Source organism: Melanerpes formicivorus, unplaced genomic scaffold (assembly GCF_026170545.1).
Source record: "Melanerpes formicivorus ecotype bairdi unplaced genomic scaffold, bMelFor1.0.p_v2 SCAF_89, whole genome shotgun sequence".
Taxonomy (NCBI): Eukaryota; Metazoa; Chordata; class Aves; order Piciformes; family Picidae; genus Melanerpes; species Melanerpes formicivorus.
Window position 1 is genome coordinate 2,491,582 of NW_027142441.1, and position 17,860 is coordinate 2,509,441.

The window sequence follows — 17,860 nt, forward strand, 5'->3', positions numbered from 1 at the left end:
TGAGCACCCTCCCAGCAGCAGCCCTGAGCACCTCCCAGCAGCAGCCCTGAGCACCCTCCCAGCAGCAGCCCTGAGCACCTCCCAGCAGCAGCCCTGAGCACCTCCCCAGCAGCAGCCCTCAGCACCTCCCAGCAGCAGCCCTGAGCACCCTCCCAGCAGCAGCCCTGAGCACCCTCCCAGCAGCAGCCCTCAGCACCTCCCAGCAGCAGCCCTGAGCATCTCCCAGCAGCAGCCCTGAGCACCTCCCAGCAGCAGCCCTGAGCACCTCCCAGCAGCAGCCCTGAGCATCTCCCAGCAGCAGCCCTGAGCACCTCCCAGCAGCAGCCCTGAGCACCTCCCTGCAGCAGCCCTGAGCACCTCCCTGCAGCAGCTCTGAGCACCTCCCAGCAGCAGCCCTGAGCACCTCCCAGCAGCAGCCCTGAGCACCCTCCCAGCAGCAGCCCTGAGCACCTCCCTGCAGCAGCCCTGAGCACCTCCCCAGCAGCAACCCTGAGCACCTCCCCAGCAGCAGCCCTGAGCATCTCCCAGCAGCAGCCCTGAGCATCTCCCAGCAGCAGCCCTGAGCACCTCCCAGCAGCAGCCCTGAGCATCTCCCCAGCAGCAGCCCTGAGCACCCCCAGCAGCAGCCCTGAGCATCTCCCCAGCAGCAGCCCTGAGCATCTCCCCAGCAGCAGCCCTGAGCATCTCCCCAGCAGCAGCCCTGAGCATCTCCCAGCAGCAGCCCTGAGCACCTCCCCAGCAGCAGCCCTGAGCACCTCCCCAGCAGCAGCCCTCAGCACCTCCCAGCAGCAGCCCTGAGCACCTCCCAGCAGCAGCCCTCAGCACCTCCCAGCAGCAGCCCTGAGCACCTCCCAGCAGCAGCCCTCAGCACCCTCCCAGCAGCAGCCCTCAGCACCCTCCCAGCAGCAGCCCTCAGCACCCTCCCAGCAGCAGCCCTGAGCACCCTCCCAGCAGCAGCCCTGAGCACCTCCCAGCAGCAGCCCTGAGCACCTCCCAGCAGCAGCCCTCAGCACCTCCCCAGCAGCAGCCCTGAGCACCTCCCAGCAGCAGCCCTGAGCACCTCCCAGCAGCAGCCCTGAGCACCCTCCCAGCAGCAGCCCTGAGCACCTCCCCAGCAGCAGCCCTGAGCATCTCCCCAGCAGCAGCCCTGAGCACCTCCCAGCAGCAGCTCTGAGCACCCTCCCAGCAGCAGCCCTGAGCACCTCCCAGCAGCAGCCCTGAGCACCTCCCCAGCAGCAGCCCTGAGCACCTCCCAGCAGCAGCCCTGAGCACCCTCCCAGCAGCAGCCCTGAGCACCTCCCAGCAGCAGCCCTGAGCACCCTCCCAGCAGCAGCCCTCAGCACCTCCCCAGCAGCAGCCCTGAGCACCTCCCAGCAGCAGCCCTGAGCACCTCCCAGCAGCAGCCCTGAGCACCCTCCCAGCAGCAGCCCTGAGCACCTCCCCAGCAGCAGCCCTGAGCATCTCCCCAGCAGCAGCCCTCAGCACCTCCCAGCAGCAGCCCTGAGCATCTCCCCAGCAGCAGCCCTGAGCACCTCCCAGCAGCAGCCCTCAGCACCCTCCCAGCAGCAGCCCTGAGCACCCTCCCAGCAGCAGCCCTGAGCACCTCCCAGCAGCAGCCCTGAGCACCTCCCAGCAGCAGCCCTGAGCACCTCCCAGCAGCAGCCCTCAGCACCTCCCAGCAGCAGCCCTCAGCACCTCCCAGCAGCAGCCCTGAGCACCTCCCAGCAGCAGCCCTGAGCACCCTCCCAGCAGCAGCCCTGAGCACCTCCCAGCAGCAGCCCTGAGCACCCTCCCAGCAGCAGCCCTGAGCACCTCCCCAGCAGCAGCCCTGAGCACCCTCCCAGCAGCAGCCCTGAGCACCTCCCCAGCAGCAGCCCTGAGCACCCTCCCAGCAGCAGCCCTGAGCACCTCCCAGCAGCAGCCCTCAGCACCTCCCCAGCAGCAGCCCTGAGCATCTCCCCAGCAGCAGCCCTGAGCACCTCCCAGCAGCAGCTCTGAGCACCCTCCCAGCAGCAGCCCTGAGCATCTCCCCAGCAGCAGCCCTGAGCATCTCCCCAGCAGCAGCCCTGAGCACCCTCCCAGCAGCAGCCCTGAGCACCCTCCCAGCAGCAGCCCTGAGCACCTCCCAGCAGCAGCCCTGAGCACCTCCCAGCAGCAGCCCTGAGCACCTCCCAGCAGCAGCCCTCAGCACCTCCCAGCAGCAGCCCTCAGCACCTCCCAGCAGCAGCCCTGAGCACCTCCCAGCAGCAGCCCTCAGCACCTCCCAGCAGCAGCCCTGAGCACCTCCCCAGCAGCAGCCCTGAGCACCCTCCCAGCAGCAGCCCTGAGCACCTCCCCAGCAGCAGCCCTGAGCACCCCCAGCAGCAGCCCTCAGCACCCTCCCAGCAGCAGCCCTGAGCATCTCCCAGCAGCAGCCCTGAGCACCTCCCAGCAGCAGCCCTCAGCACCTCCCAGCAGCAGCCCTGAGCACCTCCCAGCAGCAGCCCTCAGCACCTCCCAACAGCAGCCCTGCACCAAAGCCCAGCCTAGCTCAGAGGGGCTCTGTGTTCTCAATCCCTTCAGCCAGTGAAACCCAAGCACAGGGACAGGCTCAAACCTTCCCCAGGGAGGTGCCAGCATGCCCAGGAGGTGTCCCTGCAGCATGGGCCAGCCCCAGGGTGCCAGCTGAGGAGGATGCTCTTGGCTCCCATGGAATGGGGTTGCTTTGCTCTGTGCAGCTAGGGAGTTGTCAGCTAAGGAGTCCTGCACTCTGCACCAGCCCAGCAGCTGCCCTCACAGCAGTGGTGCAGCAGGGAGACAGGGATGGGGAGCAGCAAGCAGCTCCCACAGGCCAGGAGGAAATGATCAGTGACCTGTTGTGCCACTGAGGTGTGCACAGCTCTGTGGGGACAGGATGGGAGCCAGCAGGGCTGCCTCAGGAGCTGGCAGCAGTGCTGGCTCCCCAGGCAGGTCCCAGGGACTGCAGGCCAGCACAGCTGATACCAGCTACAAGAATAGCTGAGAAGAGAAGCCAGGGAACCCCAGGCCTGACAGCCTGAGCTGGGTGCCAGGCAAGGTCATGCAGCAGGGCACACACAGACACCCTGAAAAGCAGGGCCAAGCAGCAGGGGGCTATGAAAGGCAGCTCCTGGGGGCTGCTCTGACCTCCTACAGCAAGTGACCTGGCTAGGGGAGGAGGGAAGGGCCTGCACATTGTCTGCTGGACTTCAGCAAAGCCTCTGACACTGCCCCAGGTTCTCCTACAGAAACTGCTGGCACAAGACTTGGCTCAGTGCCCTCTGCCCTGGCTCACAACCTGGCTGATGCCCAGAGAGGGGTGGAAATGGAACTGAACCTGGCTGGGACTCAGCCACCAGTGGTGTCCCCAGGGCTGGGGCTGTGCTCTTTAGTGTCTTTGTCACTGGTCTGGGTGAGGGCATGGAGGCAGCCTCAGGAGTCTGCAGGTGGCACCAAGTTGGGTGGCTGTGTCCCTCTGCTAGCGGGCAGGGAGCCTTACAGCAGGGTCTGTTCAGGTGAGAGCCATGGCCAAGGCTCATTAGATGAAGTTCAACAAGGCCAAGGGCCAGGTCCTGCACCTGGGTCACCACAACCCCATGGGGAGCTCCAGACCTGGGGATGTGTGGGTGGAAAGCTGCAGCTTGGAGAGGGACCTGGGGGTGTTGGTTGGCAGCCACTGACCAGGAGCCAGCAGTGCCCAGGGGGCCAAGGAAGCCAATGGCAGCCTGGCCTGGGTCAGAAGCAGGGTGGGCAGCAGGGACAGGAGGTGACCATCCCCTGTGCTCAGCACTGGGGAGGCCACACCTCGAGTGCTGTGCTCAGCTCTGGGCCCTCCCTGCAGGAAGGACACTGAGGGGCTGGAGCCTGTCCAGAGCAGGGCAGCCAGGCTGGAGAAGGGCCTGGAGCCCCTGGGCTAGAGGAGGGCTGAGGGAGCTGGGGGTGTTCAGGCTGGAGAAGAGGAGGCTGAGGGAGAGCTCCTTGCTCTCTGCAGCTCCCTGCAGGGAGGTTGGAGTGAGGAGGGGACAGCCTCTGCTCCTTGGTGCCAAGGGACAGGAGCAGAGGCAATGGCTCCAAGCTGCCCCAGGGGAGGCTCAGGCTGGAGCTCAGGAAATGTTTCTGCCCTGGAAGGGATCTCAGCCATTGGCAGAGGCTGCCCAGGGCAGTGCTGGAGTCCCCATCCCTGGGGGTGTTCCAGCAGCTGTGGCCCTGGGGCTCAGGGACATGGTTTGGTGCTGAGCCTGCAGTGCAGCCTTGGGTTGGACTGGCTGAGCTTGGAGCTCTCTCCCAGCTGGAAGTGTTCTGTGATCCTTGCAGCAGCAGACTGCTCCAGATGGGGCTCAGAGCTGTGGACTCCTTCAGGAGCAGTGCCTGCTCCAGCAGGGCTCCTCCACAGGCTGCAGGCAGGGCTCTCCTCCAGCACTGATCTCTAGGGGTTGCAAGGCTCAGCTGCCTTCTCCCACAGCTGCTCCAGCAATGCCTCCCTGCTCCTTCCTCACTGCCCTGGGCATCCACATGGCTCCAGCAGGACTAGAGCTCCCCAGACAAGCAGCTTTCCCCTCTCCAGTGTTATCAGAGGTGCTGAATGCCTTGGCCTTGGCCAGAGGTGGCTCCAGCCTGCAGCTGGGGGAGTTCTGGAAGCTCCTTAGAGGAGATATGCCAGTAGCCCCCTCCCTGCTGCCCAGAGCCAGGCACCATCCCAACACAGAAACACATCAAGACTGGGGAAGCAGATGAAGGTTTCAGGCATGAGGAGCAATAAAGAAGAATTCTGATGCTATTTCATCTCTGAATATGTTCACCCAAAGCAGGGACCCAGAGCTGGCACAGGGTTGAGGCAGGGCAGATGCTCCCTGGAAGCAGGTGAGGGCCTGGCCACTCCCAACTGCTGCAGAGGGACAGAGCCCTGTGGTGCCCTGGAGAACAGCTCAGGATGGGCAGGGCCAGTCCTGCTTCTGGCAAAGGCAAATCCCTCCATGGGCAGCTAGGAGCAGCTGCTGGGTGCTGCAGGAGGGTGGAGATCCAACCTGTACTGCAAGGCATTTCATTTGGGCAAGGACCTGCATGATGCTGACTGCTAGCTACCTTCTGGGCAGGCCAGAGGTGGCACAGAACAAGGAGTGGATGAGGGCCTGGGTTTGGCTAGGATAGGAGTCTCTGTTCACAGGAAGGGGGCAGGGAACACAGCCAGGACAGCCCAGACAGGGCAGCCCAGGCAAGGCAGCGCAGGCAGGGCAGCCCAGACAGGGCAGCTCAGGCAGGGCAGCCCAGGCAGGGCAGCCCAGGCAGGGCAGCTCAGGCAGGGCAGCTCAGGCAGGGCAGCTCAGGCAGGGCAGCTCCAGAGCTGGCCCCAGAGCTGCAGCTGTGGTCTCAGCAGAGTGGAGCAGAGGGGCAGAATCCCCTCCCTGGCCCTGCTGGCCACACTTCTCTTGCTGCAGCCCAGGCTCTGCTTGGCTCTCTGGGCTGCAAGTGCTCCCTGCTGGCTCCTGCTGAGCTTCTCCTCCCCCAGCACCCCCAAGGCCTTTTCTCCAGGGCTGTTCTCCAGCCAGTCCCTGCCCAGCCTGGATCAGTGCCTGGGATTGCCCTGCCCCAGCTGCAGGACCTTGCCCTTGGTCTTGTTGAACCTCCTGAGGTTGTCCTGGGCCCAGCTCTGCAGCCTGTCCAGGTCCCTCTGGATGGATCCTTCCCTCCAGCTGCCTGCTGCACCACACAGCTTGGGGCTGAGGGAGCCTCAGTGCCACTCTCCATGGCACCAACAGAGATGTTAAACAAGCCTGGTCCCAGGACTGAGCCCTGAGGGGCTCCACTTGTCCCTGGCCTCCACTTGGCCATGGACCATTGCCAGCCACCCTTTGGGTGCAGCCCTCAAGCCAGGTCTGTACCCACTGAGTGGTCCCTCTATGGAGCCCAGCTTGGAGACCAGGATGTGGTTGAAGGCTTTGCTCAGGTCAATGAGGTCAGCTGCTCAGCCTTCATCTCTTGATGTTGTGACCTTCTCACAGAAGGCCACCAGGTTTGTCAGGCAGGATTTGCCCTTGGTGCAGCCCTGCTGCTTGTGCCCAGTCACCTCTTTGCTATTCTTCTGCCTCAGCAGTGCCTGCAGGAGGCTCTGCTCCATGAGCTTAGCAGGCACAGAGGTGAGACTGCCTGGCCTGTAGTCCCCTGGGTCATCCCTCTTTCCCTTCTTGACACTGGGAGTTATGTTGCCCCTTTTCCAGTCAGTGAGGACCTCCCCAGACTGCCAGGGCTTCTGGAATAGAATGGAGAATGCTTTAGCAACCTCCTCCCCAGCTCCCTCAGCACCCCTGGCTGGGTCCCATTGGATCCCATGGATTGAACACTCTCAAGTTCTTCAGGTCACAACCTGAGCTTCACTCACCAGGAGCAGTTTCTTCCTCCAGTCCCTGCCATCATCTTCCATCACTCTGGGAGCGTGGCTGGAGCCCTTGCCAGTGAAGACTGAGGTAAGGAAGTCCTTGAGCACCTCAGCCTTCTCCATGGCACTTGTCACTAGCTCAGCTGTTTGCTTTCTGAGGGGCCCACACCTTCCCCAGGCTTCTTTTCACCCTTACTATACCTATAGGAATGTTTACTGCTCCCCTGGGTCTCCCTGGCTGGATTGACTTCTAACTGAGCTTTAGCTTTTCTAACCAGGGCTCTTGCTGCTTGGGCAGCTCCCTTCCATGCCCCCATTCCAGCTCTCCTCTCTTCCCCTCCTTGTAGAGTTCCTTTTTGTGTGCCAGGATGTCCAGGAGCTCCTTGCTCACCCAGGCAGGTCTCCCAGCATTCTCTCCTGCTTTCCTCTTTGTGGGTATACTTTGCTCCTGGGCATGGGGAAGGTGGTCCTTGAACAATGCCCAGCTGCCCTGGGCCCCTCTTCCCTCTAGGGCTTTGTCCCACAATGCTTTGGCCAGCAGATCCCTGAAGTGATCAAAGTCTGCATGCCTGAAGTCCAGGGCTGTAAGCTTGGGATACTCCTCCTAGTTGCCCTGAGGATCTTAAACTCTATTGCATCGTGGATCCTTCCCTCCAGTGTGCAGCCAGAGCACACAGCTTGGTGTCATCTCAGCCTTGCTGAGGGAGCCTCAGTGCCACTGCCCATGGCCCTGACAAAGCTGTTCCACAGCACTGCTCCCAGCACTGACCCCTGAGGGACACCATTTGCCACTGCTCTGCATTGGGACTCTGAGCCATTGACCACAACTCTGAGTGCAGCCATCCAGCCACTTCCTTACCCAGCCAGTGGCCTCCCCTCCAGTCCATGCTGTTCCAGTTTGTCAGGTGGGGCAGGCTCAGTGCTTTGCACAAGCCCAGGGAGATGCCATCAGTTGCTCTTCCCTTGTCCACTGGTGCTGTGCCTCCATCATGTTCACCAGGCAGGGTTTGCCCTTGCTGAAGCCCTGCTGGTTACCACCAATCACCTCTGCTTCATTTGCCATAGGCCTCAGCAAGGGCTTCAGGAGGATCTGCTCCAGGACCCTGCCAGGCAGAGGCCAGACTGACTGGCCTGCAGCTTCTGGGCTCTTCCTTTTTCCCCTGTTGAAGATGGGGCTGCTGTTTCCCTTCTCCAGTCAGCAGGGACTTCACCAGACTGCAGGCACCTTGCAATTCCTCCCTTTGCTCTTTGCATTGCCCTGTTCAATTCTCCTTTTCTCACCCTAAGGGGGTTGCAGTCTGCTCCCAGATTTGCCACCCATCCTGCTGGGGGAGGGACATGGTTTAGTGTTGACCTCTCAGTGCTGGGCTGAGGAGTGGGCTGGGGGAGCTCTGTGACTCTGTGAGGGGTGGGGGCAGCTGTGTGCAGGGCTGTGTGGGGCCTGGCTGTGCTTAAAGCCACACCACCTAACAGTTCCCCTATGGAGGGTAAAGGCTCTGCAGCGGGACCTGGACAGGCTGGGCAGATGGGCAGAGGCCAAGGGCAGGAGATTGAACACATCCAAGTGCCAGGTTCTGCACATTGGCCACAGCAACCCCAGGCAGTGCTACAGGCTGGGGGCAGAGTGGCTGAGAGCAGCCAGGCAGAGAGGGACCTGGGGGTGCTGGTTGATGGTAGGCTGAACATGAGCCTGCAGTGTGCCCAGGCAGCCAAGAGGGCCAATGGCATCCTGGCCTGCATCAGGAAGAGTGTGGCCAGCAGGAGCAGGGAGGTCATTGTGCCCTGTGCTCAGCACTGCTGAGGCCACACCTTGAGTCCTGTGTCCAGTTCTGGGCTCCTCAGGTTAGGAAGGAGGTTGAGATGCTGGAACGAGTCCAGAGAAGGGCAACAAAGTTGGTGAGGGGCTTGGAACACAGCCCTGTGAGGAGAGGCTGAGGGAGCTGGGGTTGCTTAGCCTGGAGAAGAGGAGGCTCAGGGGAGACCTTCTTGCTCTCTACAACTCCCTGAAGGGAGGTTGTAGCCAGGAGGGGGTTGGTCTCTTCTCCCAGGCAGCCAGTACCAGAACAAGAGGACACAGTCTCAGGCTGCGCCAGGGGAGGTTCAGGCTGGAGGTTAGGAGGAAGTTCCACACAGAGTGATTGGCCATTGGGATGTGCTGCCCAGGGAGGTGGTGGAGTCACCATCACTGGAGGTGTTCAGGAGGAAACTGAATGGGGTGCTTGGTGCCATGGGTCAGTTGATTAGGTGGTGTTGGATGATAGGTTGGACATGATGATCTTGAAGGTCTCTTCCAACCTGGTCTATTCTATTCTATGCTATGCTATGCTATTCCCTGGTGGCAAAGCCACAGAGGTTTACCAGGGATGCCCAATCTCTGGTGTTTAAAAGCTTGTGAGCAGTGCCACAACAAAGCAAATGTGCAGGGACTGTGCCTGTGCTAACATGAGAGCTCTGTGGCGACACCAGAGCTAGAGTGACCATTGCCCACGTGAGGGGAAGGGTCTCTGCAAAGCCTTCACAGCTCTCTCTCTCCTCTGTTACTCTCAGAGAAGGAAGAGCTCTGTGGTTCCTGCAAAGCCTGCAGCCAGCCTGCACAGGGCCAATGCCTTTCCAGGGATGTTTCAAGACTCTGTGATAAAGGGGAGTTTACAACAGCCAGTGTGCAGATGCCTGTCCATTGCTGCCTCTTCAGAGGCTCTCAGTCACCTGAGCAGCTCTTGGTGCCTTCTCCATTGGATTTGGGCATGTTCTGTTTGCTGCTGAACTGACCCCACCCCTGGGAGCCCTCCTGCCCTGCCCCCCAGAGCAGAACCCCTGCAGCTGCAGAGATGAACAGATTCAGCGTTGCACCAAAGGAACTCACAGCTAACAAGTCTGAAGAGCAGCTTCCAAGCTCCAGCTCCTGAAGTGGCTCTCATTTTGCACCTCTCTCCACATGTTAAAGCCCTTCTCACAGGCACTCCTTCAGCAGCCTGCAATTCCTAACACAGCATTAGCAACCATTTCCCTTACTGCCTTTAGAAAGCCTTCAGTTCCTCTGGGATGCTAAAATCACCTCCAAGACACAACTGCCCAGACATGAGCCCCTGCCAAGTGTCAGGCACTAGTGATCATGGGGTGAACTGAGCAGCAGAGGCTGCTGGCTGTACACTGGGAACTGGCTGCTGTGGCCAGGTGGTGTTTGGAATACCACTTTTAAGCTTTCCTAGCAGCAACAACAATAAGAGAAGGACACAGAGCTGGCAGTGGTGCAGAGCATCCCAGGGCTGGAGCAGCTCTGCTGTGAGCACAGGCTGAGGGAGCTGGGGCTGTGCAGCCTGCAGAGGAGAAGGCTCCAGGGGACCTCAGAGCTGCCTTTGAGTGCCTGAAGGGATCCTGCAGGAAGGCTGCAGAGGGACTTCTCCTGAGGGTATCATGAGACAAGGGGGAAGGGTCTGAGGCTGAGGCAGAGCAGGGTTAGAGTGGAGCTGAGGAAGAAGCTCTTCAGTACAAGGATGGTGAGGCTCTGGCACAGGCTGCCCAGGGAGGCTGTGGCTGCCTCCTCCCTGGGGGTGGTTCAAAGCCAGGCTGGATGAGGCCTTGGGTAGCCAAGTTTAGTTCAGAGCTGTCCCTGCCCTGGCAGAGGGGTTGGAGAAGATGACCTGTGAGGTCCCTTCCAGCCTGAGCCACGCTGTGGTTCTGTGAGCGGCAGTGGCAGCATCAGCTGCTGTGACACTTACCTGTTAGAGTGCTGGGATATGGAGTTGGCACAGCTGAAAATGAAGAGGATGCTCCTCCAAAGGGTGTCATTCCTGAGGGCCCTCCAAAAGGAGTCATGGAATGGCTGTTGAAGTTGACTGCTGATCCCTTCGCTGCTGGCGACTGCGAGGCCTGGCTGGAGTCGGAGCCGAAGTGGCTGCCGTGGCTGACCGGCTCGGGGGCGCTCTCAGCTCTGTACTTCAGGCCTGCACCCTTCTCTTCTTTGCTTTTGATGCACCCCATGGCTGCTCCTGTGAGGAGGAAAGGGAAGAGAATGAGTGCACCTCCTGAGCTTTGCTAACACAAAGACTCCCCAGATTACTGATTGGGTTTGAACCCCCGGGCAGCCCCCAGCCCCTGCTGCCTCCTTGCACGGGGAAGGGCTGCACACAAAGCCCAGGTCACTCACAGGCCAGGGATGACCTAACTCTGGCCCTTGACAACACCACACCCCACCAGCACATGGGGGTGGTTGCTCAGCCCAGCTCCCTGCTGGGCTGGAGATGGTGAGACAGTAAAAAGGAGCAAAGAGCAGGAGGCCAGCCAGCCAAAGCCAGCGCCAGCAGCAGAATCACTGAGGCACTCCTGCTTCCCTTCAGGCCTCTGCAGCAGGGCCCTGCCCTGCACTGCCAGCCCCCAAACAACTCACCAAGCCTGGGGCAGCCCAGGGCAGGGACAGGAGCAGAACAAACTCAGAACCACAGAACTGTTTTGCTTGGAACAGACCTTTAAGACTAAGTACCCTTCAACCCAGCACCACCACGGCCACCAAACCCTGCCCCCAGGTGCCATGGCCACAGCTCTCTGAACAGGGATGGGGACTCCACCACCTCCCTGGGCAGCCTCTGCCAGGCCCTAACCACTCCTGCAGCAAAGGATTTTTCCCTCATCTCCAACCTCAGCCTCCCCTGGCACAACTCCAGGCCATTTCCTCTCCTTCTGTCACCTGAGGCTAGGGAGCAGAGCCCAACCCCCACCCCACTGCCACCTCCTTCCAGGGAGCTGCAGAGAGCAATGAGGTCTCCCTCAGCCTCCTCTGCTCCAGGCTGAACACCCCCCGGCCCCCAGCCCTGCTCTCCAGACCTTTCCCCAGCTTTACTGCCCTTCTCTGGATGCCCTTCAGCACCTCAGTGTCCTTCTTGCAGTGAGACAGCTTCTCAGCCAGCAGGGCACCCCCTGGGCTTTCTCTGCTGGGCAGTTTGCAGCCACTCTGCCCCAGCCTGGGGCACTCCAGGGGCTGTTGTGAGCCAAGGGCAGGGCCAGGCCCTTGGCCTCGTTGACACTCACACAGCTGAGCTCAGGCCACGGGGCCCTGCCCCAGGCTCCCCCAGAGGAGCAGGCTGCGTGTGCAGGGAGCCCCCAGCGAGCCCCCAGCGAGCTCCCTGCTGCTGGGGCGGCTCGGGGGGGAGGGGCAGGGCGGCGGGGGGGAGGGGCAGGGCAGGGCAGCAGGGGGGAGGAGGGGCACGGCAGCGGGGGGGGAGGGGCAGGGCGGCAGGGGGGAGGAGGGGCAGGGCGGCGGGGGGGGAGGGGCAGGGCGGCGGGGGGGGGAGGGGCAGGGCGGCGGGGGGAGGAGGGGCAGGGCAGCGGGGGGAGGAGGGGCAGGGCAGCGGGGGGAGGAGGGGCAGGGCAGCGGGGGGAGGAGGGGCAGGGCAGCGGGGGGAGGAGGGGCAGGGCAGCGGGGGGGAGGAGGGGCAGGGCAGCGGGGGGAGGAGGGGCAGGGCAGCGGGGGGAGGGACAGGGCAGCGGGGGGGGGGGGCAGCGCAGCGGGGGGGGGAGGGGCAGCGCAGCGGGGGGGGGAGGGGCAGCGCAGCGGGGGGGGGGAGGGGCAGCGCAGCGGGGGGAGGGACAGGGCAGCGGGGGGAGGAGGGGCAGGGCAGCGGGGGGAGGAGGGGGGCAGGGCGGGGCAGGGCTGGGCAGGGCAGGGCAGGGCAGGGCAGGGCAGGGCAGCAGAGCCACGCCGTGGTGTCTGCAGGCAGCACTGCAGGCCCCGCAGCAGCTGGCTCTGGGACTCCAGGGCTCCCCTGCTGGCTCGGATCACTGCAGCGCACCGGGGGGGTTAGGAGTGGCCTTGCTGGAGGCCTACCAAGCCTGCTCTGCCCGGCAGGGACCAAAGGCACAGCGATGCTGCTCTGCTCCCCAGCTGGAACTCCCCTGTGTTACAGAACAGCAGGGGCTGGAAGGGACCTCCAGAGAGCCTCCAGCCCAACCCCCTGCCAGAGCAGGGCACCCAGGGCAGGGCACACAGAACACATCCAGGTGGGGGTGGAAAGTCTCCAGAGCAGGAGACTCCACAGCCTCTCTGGGCAGCCTGCTCCAGGCTCTGGCACCCTCACAGGGACAAAGTTTCCCCTCCTGTTCCTGTGGCTCCTCCTCTGCTCCAGCTTGCCCCCAGTGCCCCCAGTGCTGTCCTTGGCCATCCCTGAGCAGAGCCTGGCTCCAGCCCTGCACAGCTTTATCCCCAGCAGTGAGGGCAGCCCTCAGGCTCCTCTGCTCCCAGCCCCAGCTCCCTCAGCTGTGCTCACAGGAGATGTTCCAGAGGCTGGAGAAGGGCTTGGAGCACCTGGGCTACAAGGAGGGGCTGAGGGAGCTGGGGGTGTTCAGGCTGGAGAAGAGGCTGAGGGAGACCTCATTGCTCTCTGCAGCTCCCTAAGACAGCTGTCAGCCCCTGGCTGGGACAGCAGCACTCTGAGCTGGGTTAGGAACTGGCTGGAGGCTGAGCCCAGAGAGTGGTGGTGAATGGTGCCACAGCCAGCTGGCAGCCAGGCACCAGTGGTGTGCCCCAGGGAGCAGTGCTGGGCCCTGTGCTCTTTAACATCTTCATTGATGATCTGGATGAGGGCATGGAGTCCATCAGCAGTAAATTTGCTGATGACACCAAGCTGGGGGCAGGAGTTGATCTGCTGGAGGGTAGAGAGGCTCTGCAGAGGGACCTGGACAGGCTGGACAGATGGGCAGAGGCCAAGGGCAGGAGATTGAACACATCCAAGTGCCAGGTGCTGCACATTGGCCACAGCAACCCCAGGCAGTGCTACAGGCTGGGGTCAGAGTAGCTGAGAGCAGCCAGGCAGAGAGGGACCTGGGGGTACTGGTTGACAGCAGCAGAACATGAGCCAGCAGTGTGCCCAGGCAGCCAAGAGGGCCAATGGCATCCTGGCCTGCATCAGGAACAGTGTGGCCAGCAGGAGCAGGGAGGTCATTGTGCCCTGTGCTCAGCACTGGTTAGGCCACACCTTGAGTCCTGTGTCCAGTTCTGGGCTCCTCAGGTTGGGAAGGAGGTTGACTTGCTGGAAGGTGTCCAGAGAAGGGCAAGAAAGCTGGGGAGGGGTCTGGAGCACAGCCCTGTGAGGAGAGGCTGAGGGAGCTGGGGTTGCTTAGCCTGGAGAAGAGGAGGCTCAGGGGTGACCTCATTGCCCTCTACAACTCCCTGAAGGGAGGTTGTAGCCAGGTGGGGGTTGGTCTCTTCTCCCAGGCAAGCAGCACCAGAACAAGAGGACACAGTCTGAAGCTGTGCCAGGGGAGGTTTAGGCTGGAGGTGAGGAAGAAGTTCTTCACAGAGAGATTGGCCATTGGGATGTGCTGCCCAGGGAGATGGTGGAGTCCCCATCCCTGGAGGTGTTTAAGACAAGACTACCATGGCCTGGTTGATTAGTTAGGGTTGGCTGATTGGTTGGACTTGATCATCTTGGAGGTCTCTCACAACCTGGTTCATTCTCTGATGCAGTAGGGAGGTTGGAGTGAGGAGGGGACAGCCTCTGCTCCTTGGTGGCAAGGGACAGGAGCAGAGGCAATGGCTCCAAGCTGCCCCAGGGGAGGCTCAGGCTGGAGCTCAGGAAATGTTTCTGCCCTGGAAGGGATCTCAGCCATTGGCAGAGGCTGCCCAGGGCAGTGCTGCAGTCCCCATCCCTGGGGGTGTTCCAGCAGCTGTGGCCCTGGGGCTTAGGGACATGGTTTGGTGCTGAGCCTGCAGTGCAGCCTTGGGCTGGACTGGCTGAGCTTGGAGCTCTCTCCCAACCAGAGCTGTTCTGTGCTTCTATTCCTCTTTTCACCTAATGGAATCCCAGCCTCCCTGGGTTCCTTGCCAAGTCTTTGTCACTGTTTCCCAAGCTCTGCAGCTCTTCTCACATGCTGTGGTTCCTACTTTCCAGGCTGTCATAAATTGCCAAGTTTGCTCTTTTCAGCAGGACCAAGCAGGGCATTTTGAGGAGTGAGCTCTGCTGGCCTCAGTGCCGCCCCAGGAGTGGCAGCAGCCCTGCCAGGCTCGGTGGCACGCTGCACCTGAAGTGCAAGCAACCTAACCTTGGAAGGAAAGGTCTCAGGAGAAGCAAGAGAAAATAAAGCAAGAAGCATAAAAGCCCCAAAGCCTGGAAGCAAGGATGCAAATGAGTGGGGCTGGAGTGTTGAGCACACAGCTCTGGGCAGCTCTACCCAGAGGAGTCGCTGCAAGCCAGCGCTGGCACTCTGCAGCTGCCCCTGGGCCCAAAGACATGGAAAGGAAATGCAACATTCTCCTTACCACTGACCTCCAACCTGAACTTTCTGACCCCAGAGCCCACACCCTGCTCCTGCCATGACTGCACATCACCTTAAAGGAATCACTCTGGGGCTACTCTCGGACCTTTTGGTTTGGGCAGAAGCAGAAGGAACCTCAGATGGGTTGCTAAGGATGCTGCAGCTCAGCAAACAGCACAGCAGAGGACTCCACACAGAGAAGGAAAAGCCAAGCAGTACCAAGATGTCTCTTCAGCTGGACAGTTTGTATTCCTGAGCTACAAGCTGCAGGAGATGTTCCACCTCTGTTCCAGTCAATGGCCTGTCTGCAGGAACCACAGCTTCAGACTGGCACCAACAGCTGAGCCTGAGCCTCCCCCTGCAGGCCCTGCTCACCTGGCTGGCAGGAGCTCTGCTCCAGCAGTGTGCAGCTCAGTCCATAGTCAGGTGAAGACTCAGGACTCAGCCACTCAAGAGAAGTCCTGCAGGTGTGGCCTGCTTTGTGAATGGCACCGAGGTGACTGTGGATGCAACACCTCTCAGGGTTTGCATTCTGGGTCAGTACTGAACGGCTCCTGGCTGCCTGCTGCCAGCTGGGCTCATCACATCCAGCAGAAGGATGATTGCTGGAACATCACAACAGCCTGGGGGCTGAGCCCTCTGTCCCAGCCAAGGCTTCTGAAAGGAGGAAGGAAGGCAGACAAGAGCTGAAGGAGCTGTTCCAAGCACGACTGTCACGGCCTGGCTTTAGTGTCATACACCTGGAAAAGGCTTCCTTGCCCTGGGCACCCTGACCTCCTGGAGGATGTCCCTGCTGGCTGCAGAGTTGGACTGGATGAACTCTGGAGGCCCCTTCCAAGCCAGACCATTCTGTGATTCCTCATCAAAGCTGTTCAAGCATCTGCAAAAGCAGACTGTTGTCAGCCACCTCCCTGCCTTCCAGCTGTGCTGCACTGCAGCTGGGAGCTGCCCACCCTGTGGGCAAGAGAAAGCACAAAAAGGCACCCAGGGGGGAACAACAATAACCAAACCCAAACTCAAGCACCCAAGGCCAGGCATGGCAGGCAGAGAGCCCAGCTGGGGGGAATGGCCTGACAGCCAGGGAGAGCTGCATCTAGCCTCCAAAGCCAGGGAAGGTGTCAGGGGCAAGTGTGGAAGCGCACTCTGAAAAGCCTCCCCACTGCTGAACAGGAATCCTGCTTTCAGTTTGTTTTCAGGCTCTACTCTGACTTTTGGGTGAGGCTGGCATACTGCTCCCATCCAGAAATAGTGGAAGAGAACTTGTGCCCCTGTACAGCCAGCAGACCTGCCAGCACCTAAGGCAGCTGATGCAAAATGCACAGCCCTGAGGGATCTCTCTTCTGTATTCCAGCAGCTGAGAGCAGGGAGGGATTCAAACGATCAGAGCTGCAGAATCACTCTGCTCCACACACAGGAGCCCACATTAAAAGGTAGTCACAATCTCTAGCCAGACTATTTCAAAGCTCTGCCACAAGAAGCCATTTCCCTGCCAAGATGGTGCCACAGCCAACACAACTCAGCTGCCATCCAGAGAGCACTGCTGCTGCCCCTGGGACGGCAGCGCTGCAGCAGGCACCAAAGCCCACCTGGGCTTGGGCTTCTCAGGGCAGAGGCTGGTTTTATTCATCCATAAATAACTCAAATCACCTTAAAAACTAACATCTGAGACATTCCAGAAGTCTGGGCAAAATGGGCTGCCAGCTTCTGCAATCCCTATCAATCCACACTGTGTCATCTTCCCAGCTGGGCAGGCAGCCAAAGTGACAACTGCATGGGGATGACAAACTCCTCTGTCAGCACGAATCCAGCTGCACCTTCACTCCACCAACCCCAAGGAGAGGCACAGGAACTTCCAAGATGAAACAGGCAAAGCTCCTGTAATGGATGGCTGGGCCCCTCCTGAGACCAGCACAGGGACGGGATCTTTCCCAGACTCAGCAGAGTTGGGATGGGATGATACCTTCAAAGACCACCTCGTCCCAGCCCCCTGGCCCTGGGCAGGGACCCCTCCCACTGATCACTGCTCAAAGCCCCATTCCACTTGGCCTTTAACACTTCCAGTCGTGTGGCATCCACAACTTCCCTGGAAAACCTGTTCCAGGGCCTCACCACCCCCATCACAAAAGAACTATTCTCCTGGTGCAGACCTTCCTCCTTCCATTTCCAACCATCACCCCTTGTCCTGCCACAACAGGCCCTGCCAAGGAGCCTGGCCCAAAGCTTTCCAGTAAGCCACCTCTAGATACTGAAAGGCTGCAAGCCCTGCAGCCTTTTCTTCCTCATGCTGAACAATTCCAACTCATCTCTTCCCAGCAGAGGTGTTCCAGCCCTCAGACCACTCTTGTGGCTCTTCCCAGCACCTGCTCTGACAGGTCTATGCTCCTGCTGGGTGGGAGGCTCCAGGGCTGGACACAGGACTGCAGGTGATGTCATGAGAGCAGAGTGGCAGAATCCCCTGCCCTGACCTCCTGGCTACACTTATTTTGATGCAGCCCAGGCTACAGCTGGCCAGCAAGAGACAGGCAGTTCCTAGCCAGCTTCACCTACCAGCACCTCTGCAGGGCTGCTCTCAATTCATTCCTCCTCTAGCTTGCATGGACACTGGGGACTGCCCTGACCCAGATGCAGGACCTTGCACTTGGCCTTGCTGAACTTCATGAGGTTCCCCTGGGCCCACCTCAGACTGCTTTGCCCTGGCAGCAGCCACTCTCCCTTACAACTCCCAGGTCTTTTTCAGAGCTGCTCCAGGACAGCAATTGCCACACTCTGAAAGCACAGTGCTCAGCCTTGCTCCTAAAGGCATGAGAAGCATTTTGCTGTACCCAAGAGGCCTGGCTAGGGAGAATCTCACACTCCTCTGGAAATGGAGACAAGAGGAGAGAGCAGTCTCAGCACTGCCTTACCCTTACCTACACCACCTTTGACCTGCTTGTCCTCTGCTCTCCAAGCCCCTGGCGCTGTGCAGGGAGCTGAGCCACGCAGCAGCTCCACCACCCGAGCCCATCTGCTTCTGCAGGAGACAGCTCTCCCTGCTGCAGCTCAGCAGCACCCTGCAGAGGGGAAGCACCCACTTCCTTCTGCCTTGGGAGGCAAACCTGGCACAGTTCTAGACAGCCACACATGCAGCACAGCTCTGTCTTCAACAGCAAGGGCTCTGGTAGCACTTTGGTGAGCTCACTGCCAGGAAGGATGAACCAATAAAACCTTAACACTCTGCTTTCCCTCATGCTCATGTTTCCTCTG

At 60.8% G+C, this 17,860-nt stretch overlaps 1 protein-coding gene across 1 annotated transcript in view; it reads right to left on the bottom strand.

The window, feature by feature from the left end:
• The window catches only part of YES1 (YES proto-oncogene 1, Src family tyrosine kinase), an 81,321-nt gene that overhangs the window by 36,076 nt on the left and 27,385 nt on the right, over window positions 1–17,860 (bottom strand). Inside the window, exon 2 of the mRNA XM_068165488.1 lies at window positions 10,090–10,359. Coding sequence (XP_068021589.1) covers window positions 10,090–10,351 — 262 coding nt within the window. The 5' untranslated portion in view covers window positions 10,352–10,359. The remainder of the gene's footprint in view (window positions 1–10,089; window positions 10,360–17,860) is intronic.